The sequence below is a fragment of the Scyliorhinus torazame genome, chromosome 10, assembly GCF_047496885.1.
Source record: "Scyliorhinus torazame isolate Kashiwa2021f chromosome 10, sScyTor2.1, whole genome shotgun sequence".
Lineage (NCBI taxonomy): Eukaryota > Metazoa > Chordata > Chondrichthyes > Carcharhiniformes > Scyliorhinidae > Scyliorhinus > Scyliorhinus torazame.
In genome coordinates, this window is record NC_092716.1 from 225630380 (window position 1) to 225657979 (window position 27600).

The 27600-nt window shown below is 41.8% G+C and overlaps 1 protein-coding gene across 1 annotated transcript; it reads right to left on the reverse strand.

Moving 5' to 3' along the window:
- Positions 1-253: 253 nt before the first annotated feature.
- Positions 254-26989, reverse strand: LOC140384616 (nuclear receptor-interacting protein 3-like). The gene is made up of 7 exons (XM_072466491.1): positions 26486-26989; positions 21853-22035; positions 21028-21110; positions 12726-12865; positions 8407-8465; positions 7206-7297; positions 254-4812 (listed from the first exon to the last, which is right to left on the reverse strand). The coding sequence occupies exons 1-7, from the start codon at positions 26657-26659 to the stop codon at positions 4803-4805; spliced, it is 741 nt and encodes a 246-aa protein (XP_072322592.1). The 5' UTR covers positions 26660-26989; the 3' UTR covers positions 254-4802.
- Positions 26990-27600: the final 611 nt, after the last annotated feature.

The following is a 27600-nucleotide window of genomic DNA, read 5'->3' on the forward strand; positions in this document are numbered from 1 at the left end:
AATTTTAAGAATTTAACCCCACCACCCAAACCCACTTCTAACTAATTTTAGTTCCCTCCGAAAACAGTAGTCAACATTGTAACATAAGTGTTTTAATTTTGAGCACTCAAAAAATAATCAGTCATAAATAAAATGATCAAATTATGTTCTGTGTGCTGATAAAATAAATGAAATAAAAATACTGATAAAACATTACTTTCATGACAAGACATATTTTCTGAAAATGAATCAACAACCACTCGTGATCCTGCTGTTAAATAATTTTAATCAACATACACAATCATGTAACATAACTTATCAGAGCTAAAAACACATAGAAACATTAAAAAACGTTGAAACAGAACAGTTTACAAGATCTTATTGCATTATTGAAACATGCATGAATTGTTGCTTTCAGAGCACAGTTAACATACAAAGGAGGTCTTTTTCTATCTAAAAATTGCAAAACTGTTACAGGTACAAAAAGATACCTATAACCACAAAATACTTTGTTTTGTTGCAAGTAGAAAAGACCAACATTGAAAAGACTGGCACCAATAATGAGTCTGAAAGTACAGCAGGTTTCATTGGTCTCAACACTATAGTGCATGATGTTCTACTTAGATTGAATGTTAATAACATAGAGGGATTCTCTTGTTCAAACTTTTATTTATTATGATGAAAAATCTGATTAATAATGCGACTTTAACTGATTTCTATATTCTTATTTGATGCCATGACTAAAATAAAATAAAGAAAATAAAGCTGTCAATGAACCTTGTGCCCCAACAAGTTTACTTACTGACAAGTGTTAATGGCCAAAATTGAGAATCTTACAAAAAAAGGTAGTGTCATCATTGGGTTTGAAAAAACTCAGATTTTCTCATCAATAGTTTATATTAGTTCTTTTCCACCTCCATCAGAGGTCAGCACAGTGCCCACCACTTATAGCAGGCACATTGGTCTTTTTCACTTTGTTCCCATTCTTAGAAGTGAAGTAAAACTGATGTATAGAAAGACCAAAATTGTGGATTTTTTCCGGGTCTTCATCTCTGGATCATTGCGAGTCTCCCTATTGCTTTGGAATCCCCTATGGCCTTGATTTACCCCTGTAATATGTTGAAGTAATTCAGTCAATATTCCATGTCTTTGTGATAGAGTGAATCAACTGAAACGCAGTAATAGGAGTGGGAGGCAACTTGTGAACATTAAGCTGATAAAGCTTCCACTTGCCATATGCATGAAGTAGCCTTATATTTAATATATTGTAAGCAATGCTTTTGTAATTGACAGGTGTACTGGCAAATGGTTAGCTTAAACTGTAAATGAGCTTGAAAAACATAATGGACATCCAGCAATAGTTTCTACACTGATTAATTTAAATCAGAAGAAGTGGTGTTAATGACTACATACCAAAGCACTGATATTTAGGGGGGGTTGGAGAGGAGGGGGTGGCTGAAAGCAGCTGAAGAACCTGGCAAGGCTGAGGGAGCAGGGTCCTTCCAAATGTAATGGTAGAATCTGATGGGGCAATGGAAAGCATTTCTCCTCCTCTTGGTCCAGAAGAAGTGCTATTAAAAGCATTTAACCTTCTTGACCCAGCAGTTTCTGCCTCCCTTTCATTGTTGTCTTTTCTGAGCATGAAGAGATCAGGCTGATAGTGATTGAATTTAAATGAGGCTCCCAGTGGCACAGTGGGGGATTGATTTGTATGTGTTAATAAATTGCCCCGTTTTGCCAAAACGAGGCACTCACACACTTCACTTAAAACATTCATTGGCAGATTCAGGATGTGTTTAACATTTTTTAAGGGTTAACTCTCCCCCACCTCCCCCTCAACACGTCGTGGTTGGGCGTAAATATTGAGGTCCAAACGTTACAATTTTCTAGAACCAGCACCTAAAGAGACCAAATTGGAATGAAAATGCAATAACACATTTCGTGCAGTCAGAAACCAAAAGTATTATTTAATCAGACCATAAATTTCTGTCAAGATATTGGATTTTATACTAAGATGTAAATTAGTAAAGGCCAAAGTGAATCAAAATATCACACATCTGGTATAAAGCTTATTACTAAATGATGGAACCAAAAGCTTTTGCAAACTGACTACACAATAAATTTCTAATAAACCAAATAGGAAATATTCCTGCCCTCTTCTCCTGGATCAAAACCTATTACATTTTTATCTTTATTGGGTTTTGATGAAACATCATCTCGAGCTGAAATGTTAACTATTCTTCTCCACAGATTGTGCATGAGCTCCTGAGATCTTTTGAGGCCCTTATGCAGCCAGCTAGTAGCCACTTAAAGGTTTCATCCCACCTCCACTGGTATTATCCCAGCATCAAAGAGGGGGTTACAACATATGGCGAGGACGCCACATACCCTCGCCTGTGTCCTCTTAATTGGGCACTCTGAGCCCACAGGGGGACAAGGGCCACCCTGTTGGAATGCCCACCCTGTCCTCATGATTAACATCAGTGATGTTCCTGAGACTGAAGAGCTGCCAGCTCTCTGATTAGTCATCAATTCTTAGAAGCGGAGAATCCTACATTAGAGAGGCAGAATCCCCACCCTAAGGCAACGAAAAGAGTCATGGCTAACAGGGTCGTAAGAGGTGAGCTTATTCCTGACTTTCCAGAGAGTGGGTGGGGCCACCACCTTCCCTTACCAGCCTCCCCGAACAGGCGCCGGAATGTGGCGACTAGGGGCTTTTCACAGTAACTTCATTTGAAGCCTACTTGTGACAATAAGCGATTTTCAGTCATTTCATTTTCATTTCACCTCCTGTTAAATTCTAGTCTAAGTTTGGTTTGGTGTGATTTACAATGAATATATCAAAAAACCCTCATTATTAAATTATTTTGCTTTTACCTTTCCTAATTTCCAACAATTGAAATAATACATGGGTAGTTTCTCGTTGACTTCTCTGCATTTTTACTATGCAATTTTTCGTTTCACTCCACTTTGTGTCAGAAAAATTACTCCTTGGGCCTGATCTAACCAAATAAGAGTCTCATAGCAAGTGCGTTTAGCTATTTCTGGTCTTATTTTCTTTCTGTTTATCATTCTTTCCAATGCTACTCAATTTTCTTCAGTGCAGAGGATGGGCAGGTAGGTAGTTTGCTTGCTTGCTTTTGTTAATTTCTCTTTTAGACTAGTATTAGAACAAGGTTGGTTGGGAATGATTCATTCACTGTATTCCTCACTTTCTCTGTTGGGAAGTGCCTGCTTCTGCTCAGGACTTCCTCCGACAACCAAAAATTCTGATGTGTTGAATTGCAGGAAACAAGCCCACATTTTCCCCTCCCATCATACCACCATACTCTGCATACTCACAAACTGTGCTATTGCATTACTACAGTTATGGGGCAACCTAAATTCATAGTTAGTGTTATCAGTGATTAGCATCTACCAAAGATAACAGATTACTGCTATCTATGTAACTACCCATGTGCATGGTGGCACAGTGGTTAGTACTGTTGCTCCACAGCGCTGGTTTCGATTCCAGGTTTGGGTCACTGCCTGTGCGGTGTCTGAATGTTCTCCCCGTGTCTGCGTGGGTTTCCTCCAGGTGGTCCGGTTTCCTCCCACAAGTCCCGAAAGACGTGCTTGTTAGTTGAATTGGACATTCTGAACTCTCCCTCAGTGTACCCGAACAGGTGCCGGAATGTGGCGACTAGGGGATTTTCACAGTAACTTCATTGCAGTGTTAATGTAAACCTACTTGTGACACTAATAAATTATTATTATTATTACATCAATCAGGCCATTCCATTCCGTATGCATTATTCATATTGATTAATTGAATAGGCCCCAGACTATGCAGTTTATAGAGATACATCACTTTTTTAAGGATTGCATGAATATTTTCTAAAAACAAAATGTGCAACTTGATTCTCATATTATTTGACGCCAACAATAGTTCTACAAATCTGTACATACTTTATAAGATTCAACATTTCGCAAGTATAGGTAACCAGTTTAGTATAGCGCACACAAGGGAAAGAGATCTAATTTTGAAAACAGTAAAGGCTTTTCAATGCTTAAGGCATGGAATTCCACACAAATGTAGGGTTTGATCCTCCAGCTGTTCACGTCGGCAGTATCCTCGGGTTTCCAGGCAGCGAGTGTGGATTCAATGAGACATCCCTTTGACAGCGGCAGGACCAGATGATTACATGGCCAGTCAATGGCAGGCTGCCTCATGCCTCCAAGAAACACGACAGAGAATCTCACCCTAGTTTTCACGTGTAACCTGGATGATGCTTACACTTTTAACAAGAGTCTTAAAACCTCAAAATGTATAAATGTAGAATTATTCACAACCTATCAAGTGCCTAGAATGTATAAAATTAGGATTTAAAGTCAGAGAACACAGCAGATCTTACTGCATAGAGAAACAACACCGGAACCACAAGTCTGAGTAGGAGTAGTAAAGTTAATCTTTCACCTTCACACTGCACAGGTGAACAAATAGAACAGAATGTTAATATTATTTTGATAATATATAAATTAAATCCAACATTTTTACACAAAGCACTGGAAATTATATTTTGTGTAATTAATGTTGTTAAACACTTTATGCAAATGCTAAATCAAAATTAGACTCGTATGATAAACGAATTGCTCAGAAAATCTGCAGCCAAAGTATTAATTCTGGACAGTTGCACTATAGAAGAAGCAAGCTGAGTAGAATGGAGTTAGAGAAATAGCATACTGTATGTTTGGCCATATTTGTGCACTAACCACTGAAGCACGTCTTTGTAATTGACTGTTCAACTTTGCCACTCAATTCAGCATCAGTTTCCATCTGCACTTTATGGCGAGCTGAATTTAGAAAGACAATAATTATTTCATGAGTTTAAAGAACAAAAACACAAGTGTCTTCATTTTAAAACACTTGTTCAAACAGTAAATGTTTCAAATTAGGGAATCAATAAATGATGAAATCTCGTCTATTTTTGGATTCACGCAAATGTTCCTGAGAGTGATATTTCACACCAAGCACACCTACCTACAAGTGCTCTTTTGCAATTAGCACGCTTGCTTCTGATTAGCAACGCCATGTGCCCTTCCTGCATCAGGCATGTCCCCCTTGTATCCTTCTTACAATAAGCACATCATAGGCCTCCTCCCAATCTTAGCACATTTTTCTACTATCAGCCTATCCACATGTGTCATTTCACATTATTATTTACAAGGTGTGACATCCTGCTTTCATGCCTAACATGGTCAACTTCTTTCTTTCTAGTAGTGAAACCATTAGCAGAGTGAAGAGGGCAGTCTTGCCAGTAGGAGGAAAGAAAGGTCAGAGCCATCTGCTAATGGAAATTACTTTGTCACATAAACTGGACGAAAATCTTTCACCGACTCAGAGAACTTGAACCATCTCTGCCACAGTAAGAGCTTATCATCAGCTCAATCTTCTTCAACATGCACACTTTCCTAACAAGGTCAAGACTGCTCTACAATTTTTAATCATCACTGTCTGATTACTCAATTAGTTCAAGTCCAATTCAAATACTCCCATGCATTACATGAATAGGATGGGAATTACATGAATAGGATGGGAATAGAAGGATACGGACCCAGGAAGTGTAGAAGATTGTAGTTTAGTCGGGCAGCATGGTCGGCACGGGCTTGGAGGGCCGAAGGGCCTGTTCCTGTGCTGTACATTTCTTTGTTCTTTGTTGTTTGCATACTGGATTGTTAACAATTATCTTACATATGGAATTAACATTATAATGATATAAGGAATTATACTAATGCAATGTAGTATTGGGTACAGATCATTTTCATTGGTTTCGATAGTAGCGTTTGGGGGGGGAGGGGTTAGCGGTGTTGGTGGGCAAGAGGGTGAGGTTCCAGATGGAGAAGGTGGTATAGGATCAGGTGGGTTGATATGTGATTGTAATAGGGGGCATTGGAGGGGAGGTTGTTGGCACTGGCGAGTGTATATGGCCCCAACTGGGAGGATGCAGGGTTTCCTTCGTTAGGAAGGAGTTTCCGAACTTCCCGATGGAGCCGGCTCCCTTGTTGTTGGAGGAGGTACTGTTGGCAGGGGGATTGCAGAAGGGGGTGATGTCAGCGATAAATGGGAAGATTCTGGAGAAGGACAGGTGTCTATGGAAGGGATTAAGGCCAAGTGGGAAGAAGAATTGGGGGAGATAATGGAAGAAGGTCTGTGGAGTTAGATGCTATGAAGGGTGAATGCCTCAACCTCATGCGCGGGTTTGGGGGCTGATACAACTGAAGGTCGTGTATAGGGCGCACCTCACAAAAGCGGGGATGAGCCGGCTCCTTGAGGGGGTGGAGGATGTCTTTTTAAAAAATATATATTTATTAAAGTTTCTTTACCAACACAATTTTTTCCCCTTACAAACAATAACCCCCCCCCCCCCGCCCCCGTAACAAAATAACACAAAATCGCACTGAGCAAGATATATACGTGGCAAAATGGTATATTTACATAGCTTGATACACTGGCTCTCTCTCGCACGTGCCAGTTTCCCCCGCCCTTCATGTTATCTCCTGCTCATCCATCCCCCCCAAGCAATCCCCCCCCCCCCCCCCCCCCCCCCCCCCGGGTGGAGGGGAGGGTTCCCACAAACCATGTTCATATGTTTTGGTCCTGCCCGAAGCTGGAGAGGTACTGGAGGAAGGCCTTTAGCATCATCTTGGGGTACTGCATGTGGACTTGGAACTGGGTCCCCTAGAGGCCATTTTTGGGGTGTCGGACCAGCCGAGCTGCAGGCGGGTGCGGGGGCAGATGTCTTAGCCTTCGCCTCGCTGATTGCCCGCATCCTGCTGGAGTGCAGGTCAGCTTCTCCACCCTCAGCCTTGGCGTGGCCTGGGGACCTACTGGAATTCTTGACTTTGGAGATGGTGAAATTTGAGCTGGGGGGGGGGGGGGGGGGGGGGGGGGGGGGGGGGCGGGGGGGGGCGGCGGCAAGGAAGGGATTCTACAATTCATGGGGATTGTTTATCATGCACTTTCGGGAACTTGTTGCCACTGAACACTGAGGGGGAAGGGGTGGGTTGGGTTTATTTTTCTCTGTTTTGTTGTTAACTTATATTTGGAATGGATGTAACAGACTGTATATTAATAGGGCTGTTTTTGGGGATTGTTACTTTGTTTTTCTTTTGTTCTTTGTTTGATGAAAGTGATGAAAATGTGGAGAATAAAAAGATTTTTTAAAAATCATTTTCATTGCACTTACCAATCTTCACTGTTATCAACACTTAGAAATGGAATCTCCTCTTTTTCCTTCTCTCCAATAATTAAATATTGCTTTTCCATGTCAATGATGCACTAAGGACAAAATAAAGTAGACATTACTGAATGTGAAAGTAGGACACAAAGACAGAATGTTCCTGACCTTGGATGGTGAACTTGGAGGTTGGGTGGCTTGGAGAAAAAATAGGACAACTCCCCGACACATTCTCATTGCTAGGAAAATGGCAGACAGGGAGACAGAATAACTGCCTGCTGACAGCCAAGTTGCATGCTTTAGACTCCAATTAATGATGATCTAGAGGGCCCTGTGGCATTTTGCAGACAAAGCACAGTCTGCCACAACATAATGGAGGTGGCCTCTCTGCAGCACTCTGGGAGACCATCAGATCTACAGGCTTTACAGTCTCACCAAGAGAGCAACCTCACCAAGAGTGATAGACTCTGATATGGCAGGTTTGAGAATGCCAGGATATCTCAAAATGGAGATGCCCTCAGAGGTGTAAAACTAATCAAATATTTTAGAGGGGGTTTGTTGGGGCCTTTTCTTCGGCAGCCCCATTAGTGGGTCGTGAGCCTCTGGCTCCAATGGCACCCCAGCTTGTTGATGGTAAGGCACCTCCATTGCGATGATACCCTGTCCCAATGAGCCTGGGGAAATTCTGCTGCTGACAAAATGCTGATGGGCTCTCCAAATCACCCCTAATTGTGGCCTTAATTATTTAATTGTCTGTCCATGTCCATTCAGCAGGCAACCAATCTGCATCCTGACCCACCTCTGGACAATGACCCCCGACTGTAGGAGTGTGTCACAGGTCCATCTCGATGCATGCCATGGCTCCTCACTGTTTTCCCAACTCCCCCACCTGTCACCTCAGCATCGGGAAAATGTTGTGCTTTGTTTAAAACTTTCCCTCTGTAGGTGCATCCATGTTAAAGGACTTTCTTGATTTCTGACCTGCTTCAACAGGGCCTACCTGTCCTGGTAAAACTGCTGAGGCTTCAGAGCTGCAGGCCTTCTGATTAGGGGCCCACCTTCAGGAAAATAGCTCCACCTGTCTGGCTGCCAGCTGGTGCGAGCTTGGGAACGCCATTTAATGCTAACGTCGGCGTCCTAAAGCCCATGGGAATATCCTGTGCAAAAGGTCTCTTCCGAACGCATTAGATAATAATTTGTGACATTTTACCTTCAATGACCTTAATGTCTGCAGCCCAAGGGAAAGTGTTTTTTCATCATCATCATCATCTGTCAGAGAGGAAAATAATTCAATGTGAAAGGCCTCAAAGCAACATTAAAATAACTGACTATGAGTATTTCCAGTAACCATAATTTATACCAATAGTTTCATACTCTGTCTTTATGAATTGAAAATTGCTCCTGCTCAGTATAACCAAAGAAAGATAAATTTCTGCACTTTAATTTAAAAAAATGTAAATTGAAGCAATAACTTGCATTAAACTAATTCTTCTCTGTTTGCTTCATGGCAGGGTAGGTGATTTCTGTAATAAACAAAGAACAAAGAAATGTACAGCACAGGAACAGGCCCTTCGGCCCTCCAAGCCCGCGCCGACCATACTGCCCGACTAAACTACAATCTTCTACACTTCCTGGGTCCGTATCCTTCTATTCCCATCCTATTCATATATTTGTCAAGATGCCCCTTAAATGTCACTATCGTCCCTGCTTCCACTACCTCCTCCGGTAGCGAGTTCCAGGCACCCACTACCCTCTGCGTAAAAAACTTGCCTCGTACATCTACTCTAAACCTTGCCCCTCTCACCTTAAACCTATGCCCCCTAGTAATTGACCCCTCTACCCTGGGGAAAAGCCTCTGACTATCCACTCTGTCTATGCCCCTCATAATTTTGTATACCTCTATCAGGTCGCCCCTCAACCTCCTTCGTTCCAGAGAGAACAAACCGAGTTTATTCAATCGCTCCTCATAGCTTATGCCCTCCATACCAGGCAACATTCTGGTAAATCTCTTCTGCACCCTCTCTAAAAGCCTCCACATCCTTCTGGTAGTGTGGCGACCAGAATTGAACACTATACTCCAAGTGTGGCCTAACTAAGGTTCTATACAGCTGCAACATGACTTGCCAATTCTTATACTCAATGCCCCGTCCAATGAAGGCAAGCATGCCGTATGCCTTCTTGACTACCTTCTCCACCTGTGTTGCCCCTTTCAATGACCTGTGGACCTGTACTCCTAGATCTCTTTGACTTTCAATACTCTTGAGGGTTCTACCATTCACTGTATATTCCCTACCTGCATTAGCCCTTCCAAAATGCATTACCTCACATTTGTCCGGATTAAACTCCATCTGCCATCTCTCCGCCCAAGTCTCCAGACAATCTAAATCCTGCTGTATCCTCAGACAGTCCTCATCGCTATCCGCAATTCCACCAACCTTTGTGTCGTCTGCAAACTTACTAATCAGACCAGTTACATTTTCCTCCAAATCATTTATATATACTACAAAGAGCAAAGGTCCCAGCACTGATCCCTGTGGAACACCACTGGTCACAGCCCTCCAATTAGAAAAGCATCCCTCCATTGCTACCCTCTGCCTTCTATGGCCTAGCCAGTTCTGTATCCACCTTGCCAGTTCACCCCTGATCCCGTGTGACTTCACCTTTTGTACTAGTCTACCATGAGGGACCTTGTCAAAGGCCTTACTGAAGTCCATATAGACAACATCCAATGCCCTACCTGCATCAATCATCTTAGTGACCTCCTCGAAAAACTCTATCAAGTTAGTGAGACACGACATCCCCTTCACAAAACCGTGCTGCCTCTCACTAATACGTCCATTTGCTTCCAAATGGGAGTAGATCCTGTCTCGAAGAATTCTCTCCAGTAATTTCCCTACCACTGAAGTAAGGCTCACCGGCCTGTAGTTCCCGGGATTATCCTTGCTACCCTTCTTAAACAGAGGAACAACATTGGCTATTCTCCAGTCCTCCGGGACATCCCCTGAAGACAGCGAGGATCCAAAGATTTCTGTCAAGGCCTCAGCAATTTCCTCTCCAGCCTCCTTCAGTATTCTGGGGTAGATCCCATCAGGCCCTGGGGACTTATCTACCTTAATATTTTTTAAGACACCCAACACCTCGTCTTTTTGGATCCCAATGTGACCCAGGCTATCTACACCCCCTTCTCCAGACTCAACATCTACCAATTCCTTCTCTTTGGTGAATACTGATACAAAGTATTCATTTAGTACCTCGCCCATTTCCTCTGGCTCCACACATAGATTCCCTTGCCTATCCTTCAGTGGGCCAACCCTTTCCCTGGCTACCCTCTTGCTTTTTATGTACGTGTAAAAAGCCTTGGGATTTTCCTTAACCCTATTTGCCAATGACTTTTCATGACCCCTTCTAGCCCTCCTGACTCCTTGCTTAAGTTCCTTCCTACTTTCCTTATATGCCACACAGGCTTCGTCTGTTCCCAGCCTTTTAGCCCTGACAAATGCCTCCTTTTTCTTTTTGACGAGGCCTACAATATCACTCGTCATCCAAGGTTCCCGAAAATTGCCGTATTTATCTTTCTTCCTCACAGGAACATGCCTGTCCTGTATTCCCTTCAACTGACACTTGAAAGCCTCCCACATGTCAGATGTTGATTTGCCCTCAAACATCCGACCCCAATCTATGTTCTTCAGTTCCCGCCTAATATTGTCATAATTAGCCTTCCCCCAATTCAGCACATTCATCCTCGGACCACTCTTATCCTTGTCCACCAGTACTTTAAAACTTACTGAATTGTGGTCACTGTTACCGAAATGCTCCCCTACTGAAACATCTACCACCTGGCCGGGCTCATTCCCCAATACCAGGTCCAGTACTGCCCCTTCCCTAGTTGAACTGTCTGCATATTGTTTTAAGAAGCCCTCCTGGATGCTCCTTACAAACTCCGCCCCGTCTAAGCCCCTGGCACTAAGTGAGTCCCAGTCAATATTGGGGAAGTTGAAGTCTCCCATCACCACAACCCTGTTGTTTTTACTCTTTTCCAAAATCTGTCTACCTATCTGCTCCTCTATCTCCCGCTGGCTGTTGGGAGGCCTGAGCTGGCTGTTGGGAGTTTCAGCACTAAAGGCAGTTAAAAGAAAGCATTGATTACAATGTTTTCCTCTAACAATCTCACTGACCTTCCTTTCGAAAATGTTGGTGGTCATCCAATATGTCACATAAATAGCTATTTCCCACTTCACAGAATTCCTACTGTTCAGAAGGAGGCCATTCGGCCTATCGAGTCTACAACCCTCTGAAAGAGCATTCCACCCAAACCCACTGCCCCGTCCTATCCCAATAACCCCTTAACCTAACCTACACGTCCCTGGACACTACGGAGCAATTTAGCATCACCAATCCACCAGACCTGCACATCTTTGGTCTGTGGGAAAAAAACGGAGCTCCCGGAGGAAATCCACGCAGACATGGAGAGAAAGTGCAAGCTTCACACAGACAGTAATTCAAGGTCGGAATTGAACCCGTGTCCCTGTAGCTGTGAGGCTGCAGTGCTAACTGCTGTACCACCGTGCCATCCTTGTGAGACTAGTCAGTAAGTGTTTCAGAGCATCATATTTTGACCCCTGCCTCCCCTAACTAACATTCACATGTAAATATTTCCAGCAAATGTCATTGAGCAAGAGCAGGAACATTTTTCAACTCCAATCCGCACCCTAACATTCAAGTCAATTGCAACATATTCACTGGTAAGTTGGTTACAATAAGCAACTTTTGTAGAAACCAAGAATAGACAATGGGTATTTCTTGGTTTATATGGCTCTGTGCTATACTAGACCCTACAGGGAAACATGAATTTAATTTTTAAATTCAAGTTCAACCTGAGCAGAGTATTTCTGTTTTTTTCCTGTAATATTCATTTGTTTCCTTGCTTGAATGATATTTGAGTTAGCTGAGCATCTGAGTGGAATAGAAACCAATCCCCTTAAAATTTAGTGAGTGATCCACATAAGTAGGTTCTGCTTGCTCATTAAGTGGTCATGTCCAATCTGCCAGGCTGGCTCGTCCGACAAACCCCTGGAATACTACAGACCAGCCTGAGTCAGATATCAGAAGATCAACTCAACTTTATTATAGAGGACTGACCAATTTCCCATTAATTTGTCTACTCAAAAAAACCCTACTTACTACCATATCAACAAGAATATATATTTATTTTTGTAATTTGTACTTATTAAGATGCAGGATGTGCATGCATGGAAATAGGACACTTAGTCAGGGTTTGGTAGATAAATACTCAACCGGCAAGTGTACATCAATTCTAATCTAATATTTATGTTATTATTCAATTTACCTTGAAATTAAGTTGTTAATTTGACCTCAATTGGCACATTTCTTTGTGCTAGATACCCATATCCACTAGAATCTTAGATTGTCGGTGCAGAAGGACAATCCATTCATTATACATTTAAAAGCAATCAGTAAAAATGTAGAATTATTTAAGAAATGACAATTCTAATAAGTCTGAAAACTTACCCACTACAGCTGCTGAACACTCAATATTGAGTTGTCCTATAGCAATTCCAATATTTTCTATTTGGCCTTTAACCTTTAAAATAATGGGCATTCCCATTTTTTCTGTTTCATCCTTGTCTGTTTTCACAAGTTCTCTCAACCTATAAAAAATAAAGGTATTTTTGGTTTGATTTTGAATGAGTAATTTTGAAGATTGGAATTAGGTAATGTTTATAGAAAACTGTGATAGTGGTGTAATGGTAATATCACTGGACTATTAATCCCTAGGCTAGTGCTCTGTTGACTTGGGTTCAAATCCCACCATAGTGAAATTTAAATTCAATTTAAAATAGATCTGGAATTCAAAACTAGTCTCAGTAATGTAACAGTTCATCATTTTTTGAAGAAAACAAAAACTAGTTCCCTAAAGCCTTTAGTGGAGGAAATTTGTCCTCTTTACCTAGGCTGGCCTACATGTGATTCCAGAACCACAACAATGTGGTTGATTCACAAATGTTGCCATGAGATGGGCAACAAATGACCAAGGTGTCACCCTGCCAGCGATGTCGACATCCCACAAACACATTTTTAAAAATCTAAATGGAGCATGATTTTAAAATATTCAGAGCAAACATGTCTATGGTGCATCAGTTTCAAGAGGATGAATGTGTAGTAGAATGCCATACTTTAAATACATAAATGCAGTGCTACTGTGATTGCTGCCTGTCAATATCTCCATCAGAAAAATAAAACATCACTCATGATTCCCCAAGTTACATTACCAAATTCAAATGTGCAAACTTGAGCAATACAACCCAATATGGGCAGTCATGCGTTCTTATACATAGCCTTCCCTTTACCATAGTCCTGCCTGCTTCTAGCTACTCCTATTAGGAGATCTGCTGTCATGGTATGTTACACTCATCTGTCTTGTGCCATCCTCACAGTCCCCAAGCTTATTTAATGGAAATAACATAATTTGCTTTTGTTTTACTTTTGTCCAATGTGGTGAATGTATAGTACTAGTAATTCACCAGTGTATTCGTATCATGTTCTGCCATTGTGTTACAGCTATGTTATGTTGTTGACCTTGTGGGCTCCACCTATGGGCCATTGTGTGGCTTCACCCACAGGGGGATATGTTGGGGCATGTACGTGCTCCGCCCATGGCTCCTCCCCTTGAAAGGAAGTATAAAGAGCAGTTGACCTGTAGGTGGTCTACAGTATTGGACCAGTCGCAGGCAGGCATTGTTCTAAGCTGATTAAAACCACAGTTTACATCTACTCGTGTCTTTGGGTGAATTGATGGTCGCATCATCCATAGTGTGTTGTGAATTGTAGGATAAAATGTATGTGTTGTGTAAGGTAAAATGTTCAAGATAATTGAGACAAATTTGACAGTCCTCTGGGGACAGGCCTGGAGGAGGGGTGGGCCTGTATAATGACGAGAAAAGGTGGGGAGGTGGAGCGCCCTTTGTCTTCCCACTGCCATGCCATTTTGTCAGTAGCAGGGAAGGTGACAGCTATCCCAGAGGCCAATTGTCGCTGGCACTTTACCAGTGGCACGTAGGCCTCCTGGCATGTAGGGAAACCACCAGTTCAACATTGGCAGTTTCCCAATGGGCTCACAGTGGGGGGGCCTTCCCTTTGGTCCATGGATGGTCCCTCTGCAACAATGGCCTCAGCAACCTCACCCTCCCTTTGCCAGAGCCAGTCAGGCTAACCACACAATCGAGCAACATTGTATATCAATTTAAATGCCAGGTGTGTAGACCACACACCCAAGGATTTTCTGATTGAATCAAACAACATGTTCTTCAATTTTTATACAGCCTTACGATATATGGCACAAATACAGGCCATTTGGCCCAACATATCCATGCTGGTGTTTATACTCCACTTGAGCCTCCTCCCAGAATTTCTCATATAAATCTACTAGCATCATCCTCTATGCCCTCTCCCTCAAATATCTAGTTTCCCCTTAAATGTATCCATACCATATGCTTCAACCACTACCTGAGGTAGCAAGTTCCACATTCTCACCACCCTTTGGGTAAATAAGTTTCTTCTTAATTCTCCATTGGATTTCTTGGTGACTATCTTATACTGATGGTCTCTAGTTATGTTCTTGCATACAAGAGGGAACAATACCTCTGTATACACTCTATCAAAACATTTCATAATTTTAAAGACCTCTATTAGGTCTATTTGGTCACCCCTCAGCCTTTCTTTCTCAAGAGAAAAGAGATCCAGTCTGTCAATCCTTTCCTGATATTTATACCTACTATAATATATATAGTTATAACCTACTATATATGTATATATCTATACACACACCTCCACACACACAGACCTACCATATATACTATATTATATCGCAACCTATGGTTCTCCGCAATAGGAAGAGTCCAGACTGTACGCAACCAGCCGACTTTCGCAAAACCCAAAACAAAATGTCTCCTGTTGGATGGCATTCGGTAATTGGGCTACACTTGCTGAACAATCCTAAGAGCACGAATAGCTACACTAACAACCAATTTAAGGTAAGCAGCAGGGTTTGTGATGTGACGCAATTACGCTTGCTAGAAATGACATACATTTATATGCAGGCACCCGTTCTCTTTAAAAAAAGGAATATGTTCAAGCGTCACATTTTTTTGAATTACCTGTGAGTTTGAGGAGCCTACAGTTCTCTGTTGGATTCTCCATGCCAATGAATTGGCCAATCAGAGTCTTGCCAACCAATCTGCCCCCCCCCCCCCCCCGGCTTTCTCCTGTAGTATAAATTGTGATCATTTGTAATGTTGGCAATCTTGCATTTATCCTGATGAGTGCAAGATGTGAAGCTTCTGCAACATATCCCTCTTTTTAACAATATTGAAGTTCTGTACTTCCAAGTCTTTTTTCCGTCTGTTTGGAAGCAGTGCAGAAAACTGAAACTGAACTGATACTTAAACAACCTGGGGGTGTTTACTCCGGCAAGGAAAAGGTTCAGGAGAAATACTCTTCAAGATTCTTAAGGGAACACATGAATTGAACCCAATAATTGTGATAAACTTTAGAACCAACAAACCCAACCTCAAGCTCAGAGACAGAAGATGCACAACCTGTTTAGATTTAACTGTTCAAATCAGGTAGTGGTGAACATGAGGCAATGAGGCAGGCGGGGTTTAAAGATTTAAGGGCAATTAGGCAAACAGTTGTGGAGTCGGATTTGAAAGGTTTTAATTCTTTGGGATCAACCAGATAAATAATTTGTTTAGAATAGTCTTGTGTTTGCCTGTCATCCAAAATTTGCACCACCTGGATAGTTGATTACATTCTTTAACTCTTATCAAATTTGGTTGCATCCTATTTTATGAACATTGGCCATTTTTTTTTAGAATACTGCTAATGTACTATATTCATATTAGAGCATAAAATTAAAATGCAAACATTGCATACTGCTGTCAAATTTTCAGTCTCAAAGCACATTTGTCTTGTTATGCTCGAGGCGTAGCATAAGCGGCTTACTTGTGGTGCACTTGACAAAGGAAGGTTCAGACATGGAGATAACTTCAACACGTCTATTAAACTATTTACACTTCTACTCGGGTTTGCCACTACTGTTAATCCTTCTGTAGCTACTCAGACTGACTAACCAGTCTGCTACAATCCACGTGGTGGGTGTAATATTGAATCAACCCTGTGTCTCTACTCACTGACTGTCTCCACTGGAAAGAGGAAGATCATGTGTGTGGTGTCCTTTATATATGGGTTGGTGTAATGCCCTCCTGTGGTCATGTCACCTCTGTGTGTATCGTGAATGCCCATTGGTCATGTCCTAGCTAACCGTTCTATTGGTTGAGTGTCTGTGTGTCATGTCTCTGGTGCTCCCTCTAGTGTCTAGCTAGTCTACATGTATTTACATTAACCCCTTGTGTCTTTACATGCATATCACCACATCCCCCCTTTTTTATATGTTACATATTTTCTGTACACTTAAAGAAAATTGAACAACAAACCTGGGGAGCTACTACTGGGCAGCAAATGTGGCGATGATCTGCAAGTGGGTTATGGAGGGAGAGGGGGCGGCATGGAAGAGGATGGAGATGGCGTCCTGTAAAGGAACGAGCCTGGGGGCGTTGGTGACGGCACCGCTGCCGCTCTCGCCGACAAAGTATACCACGAGCCCGGTGGTGGCCGCAACGCTAAGGATCTGGGGCCAGTGGAGACGGCACCGGGGTGCAATGGGAGCATCGGTGTGGTCCCCGATCAGGGGTAACCACCAGTTTGTCCCGGGGAAGATGGACGGGGGGGTTCCAGAGCTGGCATCGGGCGGGGATTGGAAGAATGGGGGACCTGTTCATCGACGGGACGTTTGCGAGCCTAGGGGCACTGGAGGAGAAGTTCGAGTTACCCCCGGGAAATGCCTTTAGATATATGCAGGTGAGGGCTTTTGTGAGGCGACAGGTGAGGGAATTCCCGTTGCTCGCGGCACAAGAAGTTCAAGATAGGGTGATCTCGGGTGTGTGGGTCGGGGAGGGCAAGGTGTCGGAAATACACCAGGAGTTGAAAGAAGAGGGGGAAGCGCTGGTAGAAGAGTTGAAGGGTAAATGGGAGGAGGAGCTGGGGGAGGAGATCGAGGAAGGTCTGTGGGATGAGGCCCTAGATAGGGTTAATTCCTCCTCCTCATGTGCCAGGCTCAGCCTGATACAATTTAAGGTGGTCCACAGAGCGCACTTGACGGGGGCGAGGTTGAGTAGGTTCTTTGGGGTAGAGGACAGATGTGGAAGGTGCTCAGGGAGCCCGGCGAACCATGTCCATATGTTTTGGTCATGTCCGGCACTGGAGGGGTTCTGGAGAGGAGTGGCGGGAGCAATATCTCAGGTGGTGAAAGTCCTGGTCAAGCCAAGCTGGGGGCTAGCAATATTTGGAGTAGTGGATGAACCGGGAGTGCAGGAGGCGAAAGAGGCCGGCATTCTGGCCTTTGCGTCCCTAGTAGCCCGGCGAAGGATCTTGCTAATGTGGAAGGAGGCGAAGCCCCCCAGCCTGGAGGCCTGGATAAATGATATGGCTGGGTTCATAAAGTTGGAGAGGATTAAGTTCGCCTTGAGAGGGTCTGCGCAGGGGTTCTACAGGCGGTGGCAACCGTTCCTAGACTATCTCGCGGAGCATTAGAGGAAGGTCGGTCAGCAGCAGCAGCAACCTTGGGGGGGGGGACTGCCTGGGAGGGTGGATGAGCAAGAGATAACATGAAGGGTTGGGGAAACTGGCACGTACGGGTGAGGGCCAGTGTACAAAGCTGTGTAAATATATCATTTTGCCATGTATATATCTTGCTCTGCGCGATTTCTCATTTTTTTTTGTTACAAGGGGGGGGGGGGGGGGGTTATTGTTTGTAAGGGAGAAAAATTGTGTTTAAAAACTTTAATAAATATATTTTTTTTAAAAGAAGAAAATTGAACAAAAAACAGGTAGATAAGTTATGGTATGTACAAGTCATGAAAACAGTGATTAAACATTAAGTCCAAATCAAATGTGCGAGTCCAAAACCCTTCAATCATCATGGTCAAATGTCTCTCTTGGTGGGGTGGTGAGTTTGATGGTGGCATGTCCTTGTGAACACCATCGGTGTCCCTGTGCATCAGGAACCAAGAAGTGGTCAAATCACTTCGCTGTCTGATTTGGAGTCTTTTTTTTCGATGTTTGTGGTGGTGATGTTGAATGGCATCTTGTAGCTGATAAGTCGTTGACGTTGAAGAGGTACCATCAACAGTATCATTCGAGGTCATGGATGTGCCATATGTTGAAGATGGATAATACTGTTCATACTGGTTTTGGCCAAATGCTGTGTAGGAAGGGTAATCCTGATGAGAACTGTTGAAGCTTGTCGAATTGGAAACAGAATTGCAGCTCGCATAAATACCGGGAGATGGTGGGAAACTAGAACCTTGCATCTGATAGGAATATGCCATTTGGCCAGGCTGGGGTGCAGCAAATCCTGGGCTGTAACTAAGGCATCCAGTCTGCAGTGCAGATTGTGCTTGCGGTAGTCCTCCTTCGGTCTTGATTTGATAAGTGGGTGATCCGTAGTGCTGGCCTGTTTGAGAATATGCAGCATAGACTGCTGGCTGCCTTAGCGGTGCGTGGACCACTCTCTGTGTGGCAGCAGGCCGCTCTCTGTGGGCTTGTACCGCTCTCTGACTCTTGGTGTCAGGCCGCAGCATAATCCTGCACTCACGAGTTGGGATGTCGTATATGCTGGGCTGAAGATCCTCAAATCCGAAGAACGAATCCGCGTCCGCGTCAGATTCAGTACGGGGGTCGCCATTTCTAATGAAAAAACCTTCGTCCGAGTCGTAGTCCTCTAGGACCATATCATCACTGTTTGTGTCGGAGCTGGCATGGGGCTCGCGATGTCCAGGGAAAAAAATAAAGGTCGGTGTCGTAGTATTCAAGGTCTGTGTCATCGTTTTGGGCGGTGCTAACTGCTTATTGCAGGGTTTTGCGGAGGTTACTTTCAGTTCCTGGTTGAATTTGAGGCATTGTGCTGTCATTCCAGGTGATAGAAGCTTGTTTTACGGCTTTAAGGATTTTATTTCGTGATTTGGGACATTTCCCATTTAAGTGGGTGTGGTCATGATGCTTGGCGACGTAGTGTGTAGGAAGCGATTGTGCATGCGCAGATCGCTGTTCCTTTACTTGGGGCCTTTTTCGCAATCGCGCATGCGTGGCTTCTCGCGCATGCGCAAATGGACCTTCCCGTTCTGTGCGCTCTTCGCGCAACTGCGCATGTGCAGCACCTTTTCAAGATGGGTGCAATTCAAAACTGCCGTTCGTGGCTGCAAGCCTACTTCGCGGTGAGTTTTGGCGCCTCTTTTACCATTTCTTCTTGTTTGTTCCTCACAGAATTCTTGGAATTTGTCCAGGACTGCCTGGAAATCACTTTTGTTTTGCCCCTTTGAGTATTTGAAGGTCTGGAAGATTTCAGCTGCGAGGGTAAGTAGAAGCTTTATTTTCTCTGCATCCGCCACGCCATCTAGGTCGCACGCTACCAGGTAGATCGCGAATCTCTGCCGGAACCAATGCCAGTTTTCACCGAGATTGCCTTGGTACTGGAGCTGCTGTGGAATCGGAATCCCGAACATCATCTTGCCTGGCTTTTGTTGCTGGTTGTCACTGTTTGCCGAGTTGTAGCTATATGGATTGAAACACTCACTCAACTGGCACCATGTCTTGTTATGCTCTAGGCGTAGCATAAGCGGCTTCCTTGTCGTGCACTTGACAAAGGAAGGTTCAGACGTGGAGATAACTTCAACACGTTTATTAAACTATTTACACTTCTCCTACTCGGGTTCGCCACTACTGTTAATCCTTCTATACCTACTCAGACTGACTAACCAGTCTGCTACAATCCACGTGGTGGGTGTAATACTGAATCAACCCTGTGTCTCTACTCACTGACTGTCTCCACTGGAAAGAGGAAGATCATGTGTGTTGTGTCCTTTATAAATGGATTGGTGTAATGCCCTCCTGTGGTCGTGTCACCTCTGTGAATGCCCATTGGTCGTGTCCTATCTAACTGTTCTATTGCTTGAGTGTCTGTGTGTAATGTCTCTGGTGCTACCTCTAGTGTCTAGCTAGTCTACATGTATTTACATTAACCCCTTGTGTCTTTACAGTGATGCATATCACCACATCTACTCCATACCTAGTAGATTTCATTTTAATTTAATTTTAAATTATTTAAAATTGTTGTCAGATTGAAATGCTAATTTCCTAATGTGTTGAGTTAATAGAAAATCATTTTAATTTAATTTTAAATTATTTAAAATTGTTGTCAGATTGAAATGCTAATTTCCTAATGTGTTGAGTTAATAGAAAATACAGGAACAACCTATGGAATAATCCTGTGGTACTGGTCACTTGATGCAATCTTGTGATAGCTTCCATTCATTTCCCCCTGCCCCAGTGTTTGTAATTTAAAAAAATTCTAAACGTCATTGCACCACAGAAATTTATCACACATTCGGCAATGGTATCTTCTACAATGTCAGCAAATGTGGAAAATTATCTTTGAGACACTATAGATATAGCATTGCTCCTGTAAATGTATTTCTGCTTGAGTAAGCCCTCAGTCAGAACATATCGTTATTCCAACCATCTGTGGTGATGTCTGTAAATTCACACTCGAGCTATTCCCATCCCTTCATGTGAAAAAAATCTTAATTCGGTCCAAAAAACCATACAGTTTCTTGGCTGCAACCTGAATCAGTACTGCCATTGGATGGGAACATACAAGCAAAATAATTGTTGGATGAAGTGCTGCAACATTACCTACCCTAGTTTATCCACACAGGCAGATGAAATGAGATTATATCGAGAACCAGTGTCAATCTGTACTTTCATCTCTATTCCAGCACACTTAAAAAAAATGAAAACAGACTTAGAACCTTCCAGAATATATTGCTAAATCATGTGTATTACTGTGGAACTACAATAGTGTTTTGCAGACATGGGTTGCAACAGAGATCAGCAGTCTGCTGAGTATTAATAACATTAAATATATTATACAAATCTTGCTAAACTGTAGATCTGGAGTGTTGAACCCTTTTGTGTAAAGGGCTGGATCCTTCTGCAACAATTAGTGAGTGGGCCATGTTTGATTCAAACAAATTTTCGTCAGGCAGAATTCTTATTGGAATTCAACACTACGGAATGGCAACACTATGCATTCTGCCCTGTTACTCATATATATTTTTATCCCTTGATTTTTGTTCCTTCATTTTTCCTATCCTAACGGTGATTACGTACACTGGGTAGAAGTCACTGACACAAATAAGTAGACATGAAAACAATTTATGCATTAGTTTGTACAGTAAGGACTGAGTGAGTAGGTGCTCTCAATCAGAAGTTCTTTATATACACAAGGATCAATGCTGCAGTGGTACCATTACATCAAAAAATGCATCAATAAGCTTTGCAATAGAAGAAGCTCAAACATTCAAAAATGACTGTAGTGTGGTTTGTCAACTTACATTTACATATTGATGTACTTAAATGGGAATCTAATTATTTACACAGATGGGATAATCTACAATTAACTGGCTTTAGTCGTTTTGGTTGATCAGTCATTTAATATCCTTTGTAAGGAATTGGCAATTACCTTGCAACACACAAATATCAGGTCATCTTCTGGTGTTATTTTGTGAAGTTCTTGTTTAGTTTGATGAAAGTTTTTATTTTCAGCTGGAAATGAATTATTAGAAGACCATGTCCCTTGATTGTTGGCTTGGAATTTGGACAAGTTGGTTTCTAGTAAACGTCTCTGCAAAATGTTATGTGGTTGCTAAGAAGAAAATGTTTAAAAATACAACAAGGTCATACAAGAACATTCTTAGCATTTATTTGGAATTATCAAGAGCTAATTGAAACAGGATTTCATACATTCAACTATGGCAGATGCCAGTTCAATCTATTCTTTCACTTGGAGTAAATCATGACCAGTACATAGGCTAAAATGGTACCAATCCTCATGGTCAGTTCTCCCAAATAAGGAAGGAATAAAGTAAAAATATTTGAGGCAAATAATGAGACAAACAGCATTTACTATTATTATGGAGTAAATCAGATAATGACTTCTGATGACCATATGCACAGCTATGCATGGAAATCCAGAAGTTGCTGTCAGAGATACCCTTCTCTTGCACAGGATGCTCTAAAGCAGTCCTCACTAATAAGACAGAGCATCGGAAGACATGCAACGGAGCGACCCTGGGGCACAAAAGTCATTGAGCATTCTTCAATCTGATTGGTTGAAAAGCTCAAACATGGCACAGATGCCCTGTAGAGGTATTGCACTGGATCAGACACTAGATCAGAGCAAGGCTGTAGAATGCTGTAAGCAAAATGACAGTGAGCACATTCCTTGATTACTGTTGATCTGAAAAATTGGGACCATTAAAAATCATGCAAGTAAGGAAAACATTTCAGGGTTTGGCTGCTTCAAAAACAATCTAAGTTGTGTGCACAGAATGTTACATTTAAAGTTATTTTTACATTAACTTTAATTCTATTTCAATAATAATTATGGACTCTACTTCAACAATAGTTAGCAGCAGAGAATTCCACATTCAAACCACCCTCTCGGAAGGATTTTTTTCGAACCTTCTTTGTGATTATATTAAATTTGTATCTGTATTTGTAGACACAATAATAATGTTGCAAAACCACTGAGACATGAATCAGCTCAACCCTGAGCCTTCTCAGGCCTAGTGAAAAAAAGCTCACACTGTTCAAATTTATCTTCACAACTTTACCCCCTTATCCCTGGTAATATCCTAATCTATGTTGCATTATTTCCATTAGTTTTAAACCATTCATTTAATTATGCCCCCAAACAACAGGTAATAATCCAACTCCCCCAAAAAAGGTTGTACAAACTCAGATTAACCACCTTACTTTTAAAATCTACCTCGCTAGATAATAAACTATAGATTCCATCTGACTTTTATGAGTTTTTTGCTTTGTGCTGCCACATTTACGGACATGCTTTTCTGCACACTGTGGTGTCATGTGAGAGTACCTTTAAGAAATGGGTGTTTATTATAAATGGGTGTGTATATAAATATCTGTAGTGAGAGTACCTTTAAGAAATGGGTGTTTACTACTGCAGTGATGTCAGAGTGTGGGTGGAGCTGGGCTGTCTGTCAGCTTTTTTACTTTCATTTTTTGAGCAGGCTGCAGGGTGTGTTTTAGTTTCGTTTTCAGTGTTGGAGCTGAAGCCAGACAGAGTAGGTGTACTGTTGATCTCCCTGCCATAAAAAGACTATCTCTTGATCATTTGGTGATTTCAGAATTATATATGTTCTCAGTAGTGAATGTAAACCTGATGTGCTTCTGTTGAAATGTGTTTCTTCTGCTTCTGGATGTTGTTTGGGAAGTTATTAAGGATTACTTAGTGTTGTATTCTTTGGGGGTTGTATTTGAATTGATGGTTGCTAAGATGTTCACTGTATGTTTTAAAAAGGTTAACTTGACTTCATAGAATAAACATTGTTTTGCTTTTAAAAAATATTTTTCCATTTCTGCTGTACCACACCTGTAGAGTGGGCCGTGTGCTCCCCATACCAAAATCTATTAAAAGTTGTGGGTCAGGGGAACTCCATGATACACTTTGGGGTTCTCTAAACCCTGGCCCATAACAGTGGGCCTTATGCTCATTTAGTGCATTTACATCTCTCAACATTTAAAGTACATTTTCCTTCCTTATTCTTCATCAGAATATATTATTTTACAGTTTTCTGCGTAAACTGCATCTGTGAATGTATGAAAAAAGATGCAGGAAAAAACATCAGGTTCAATAAGTCCACCCCAACCAGACATAGTGGAGCATTGTATACCACCAACCCCTAGCCATGCAATTTCTGGGGAAATCTAAAATAACCTATGGTCAATTCACAAAACGCTTTCCAGAAATCCTCTCTGACTCACGGAGCAATTATGCAGCCCATAATTCATCACATCCCTAACTAACTCGAGCTTGCACTCCACATCTGGAAATATCCTGTTCTCTCAAAAATATACACTGGGCAAAGAGTGATCATCTTATTTAAAGGACTGTAGTGACTCCTTATCCAATGCAAGTTTTGGTTGTATATTCAGGAGATGAAGAGTCTGTGAAAATAACTATTTCCTAAGGTACAATGCAACTCCTTACGTTTAGATTTTATCGGCATAATATCTAGTCCTACTAGTTTATCCATTTCAAAGAGTCTGTTCATCCAGGCTAAATCCAATTGTTTAATTATTTTAAAACCTCAACCATAATCCGTCTAAATCTCCATTTCTTAAAAGTGGATATCCCTAATTCTTGGAAGCTATAATTAAAACTATGGACCCAAAGATTATCTGTCATCTATCTGCCCATCCAACCAAGTTCCTGCTGAAGTCTTTCAAGCTCCACGCCACTTTGCACATCTCCAAATGTGGTATCATTGACAATTTTCAATGTTTTCCCCCTTAATTTTGTGTTGAAGATACCCTTGATTTTATTAATACTATCTGTTTAAGAAGTTGCGGCAAATCATTATCCATAAAATGGTTTTTAAAGTAACGTTGAATGTTTGTGTTTGAGAAGTAAGTTAGTCAAATTAATAGGTATGGAAATTATGGATGCCTAGTGTGTGTGTTCTGAACTATATGGACCAGCCTTCCCTACTGCCATTACTCTAACGCTGTATTTAACCCATTGAAAATAAAAGAGTTAACAAAATTAGAACTGAAATTGTAGGGTGTGACTTAATCATTAAAATGTATTTAGCTTTACAAACAAGTAGATTTCAGGTTCTATGTGTTAAAATCTATTCAAAATTAACTGGTCAAAAACACGTAGGTAAATTAGTTGTCAACATAGCATGTCCTGAAATCAGAGTTCACATTTTAAGAATAATTTAAAACATCTCCAAGTTTCGCTATTCTTCATATATTAAACTGTTATATTCTTGTAGATAAATGTCTAGTTCCAAATTTCCTCACGATTACAAACATTTCAAGGTGAACCATTTAAAGGGTATTTATGTTGGGGGTGGATATGTTTTCCTGTTCTGAAGACGCTTCTCAGATGACTACTCTAGTACATGCTGAGCCTGACATCCGGTGTCGGCAAACAAATGTCATAGTACCTTGGTGAGATCGAATCCGATATGATCGATTTCAACACACATTTGTGGTCATTTTAACTTGCAGCTAGAATGTAAACAGGTCGCCCGCTATCAACCTCTCCCCATGTTTGTTTCTGAAACTCAGCACTGGACAGCGGCTAAACTCATCCAAAGTCTCCCATCCTATTGAAAGAACAATGGGACCTAACCAGGACTGTGAGTATTTCTAGAATTATCAAAATAAAATATTATAAATTAATGCTTTAAATGAGTGGCTAATCTTTTATTACACTCCTGTATTATCTTGATATACTACGGAGTGTAATATGTGTTACTCAAACCTTGGTTACTGATGAGGTCTTCTGAATCTCGATGAAGAAGACTCTAACTCGTTCAGTAGGAACAAAAGGTTTATTGAGTAACTATAACAATAATTGCATGGGTTCTTTACTTTAACATTGATACTCGTGATAAGGTTAACAAGATCTAACTACAGTAACTATACCTAACTCCACTAACCATCTGAACTGATTTGATACTGCCCTGGTCAAAGTACACCCAAAAGAGAGGGAGAGAGACCCAATGTGGTTTCTTTTATACCGCTGTTGGTCCGGCCCTCTAGTGATCATGTGGTGCTACTGATTACACATTAACCCCTTATGTACATACAGAGAACACTACAGCTAATACGTAGTTTAATCCCAAATGAAGAGGTACTGTAATGTAAAACATGCTTTAAAATTGTAACGCTTTCAAATAGTGAAATATGTCTGATCGCCACTGAATTGGATGTTTCACAGCCTCCTAAGTAATGTTTTCTTCTCAAAGATCAGCAGGTGAAATGGAAGCAGTAAGGGGGATTTCATTCAGAACTCAAGCATAGACAATACAAGAACAATCTTAACGATTGGGATTTCATCAAGATTCACATTTAATATTATGCCTGCAACCCACATGACCACTTTGAATCCTCCACCCTCCGAAATATAGAGCAATTCAGCAATGCTGATGGAGTGCGTGAATGTTCTTCATATTGTGGATATATTGTGGGAAATACCAGATAGAGGATGACGGATCATGTTGCCTCACTGGTCACCAAGCTAACGTGTGCTTCCCTCACAGTAGACGGTCACTTACGGTTTCTTTGGAGGTTCCCAGTTTTTTGAGCCCATCCAGGGGCAGCAGGTCCGCCGAGTCTTTATGAATGAACTGAACAGTTTGTTTTATGCGCCTGTGCTGGCGGAGAGAGGCAGCCTCTCTGATATCCATTTGCTGGCGTCGGTTTTCTCTCAGAATATTCGAGTAAAACATTCTCCGCGGTCAAGAACTGCGTGGCCACCAAACAAGCAGGAGGTGAGAGGGATAGCTAAGCAGGTGCGCCAGATCATTAAAAATCCCCCGATCGAAATGAGAAGCTCTTGTGGGGGCAGTCAGCTTTTAAAGGGTTTGATTCAATGATTGGCAGGAATGGTCCAGCCCCCACAGATAACAAAGCAGGGAGCTGGAGAAACACTTCTTCCCAAACCAGCTCCTGCATGAGTTTCATTCCACAGAACACGGCAAAGGCAAGAAAGGCTGCTCTCCCACCATCTTACAGTTTACCCTGACCAGAAGCTTACCCTGCAACCTTCTCAACGTCCTGGCATTTCAAGAAACAGCTCTAGATACTTTCGACCTACAAAAGATATACCAATGATGCTGTATGTGCGACGAAACGATTTTCTCACCTCAAATCTTGTGTGAGGTTTGCTAATTTTACGAAACAAATAAATAATTTGCACTTTCATAGCACTGTCCATGACCCCAGATTGTGCCAAAACACTATAGGGTCAAAAAAGTCGTTTGTATGTGTAGTCATTTGTTGAGATCTCCATAGAGAGTGATAACGTTTTCAAATAAATTCGAACTTCCAGTTAATAGTGGGAAGGGTAGGATAGCACATTTTCACATGTTAGGATCAGGGGAGAGATGTGGGATAATTTCTCCCTTGCCCCACCTCTCAACTGACCTCAGCGAGATGTATTTTAGAGAAGGAGCGTTTTAACCTCTTGATTGCTGTCACTTTCAAGAATAGACTCAGATTTTCTCATAGGATCAAATTAAAATAAAGAATAAATATTTATTTTCTGAACCTGAAATGTGAGCACCCATTCACACAAGAAACACACACATACACAAGAAAATGTTATTACAAGAGATGCAGCATGCACTTATATTTCTTAAAAGGAACTTCAACCATTTTCCACATCTCA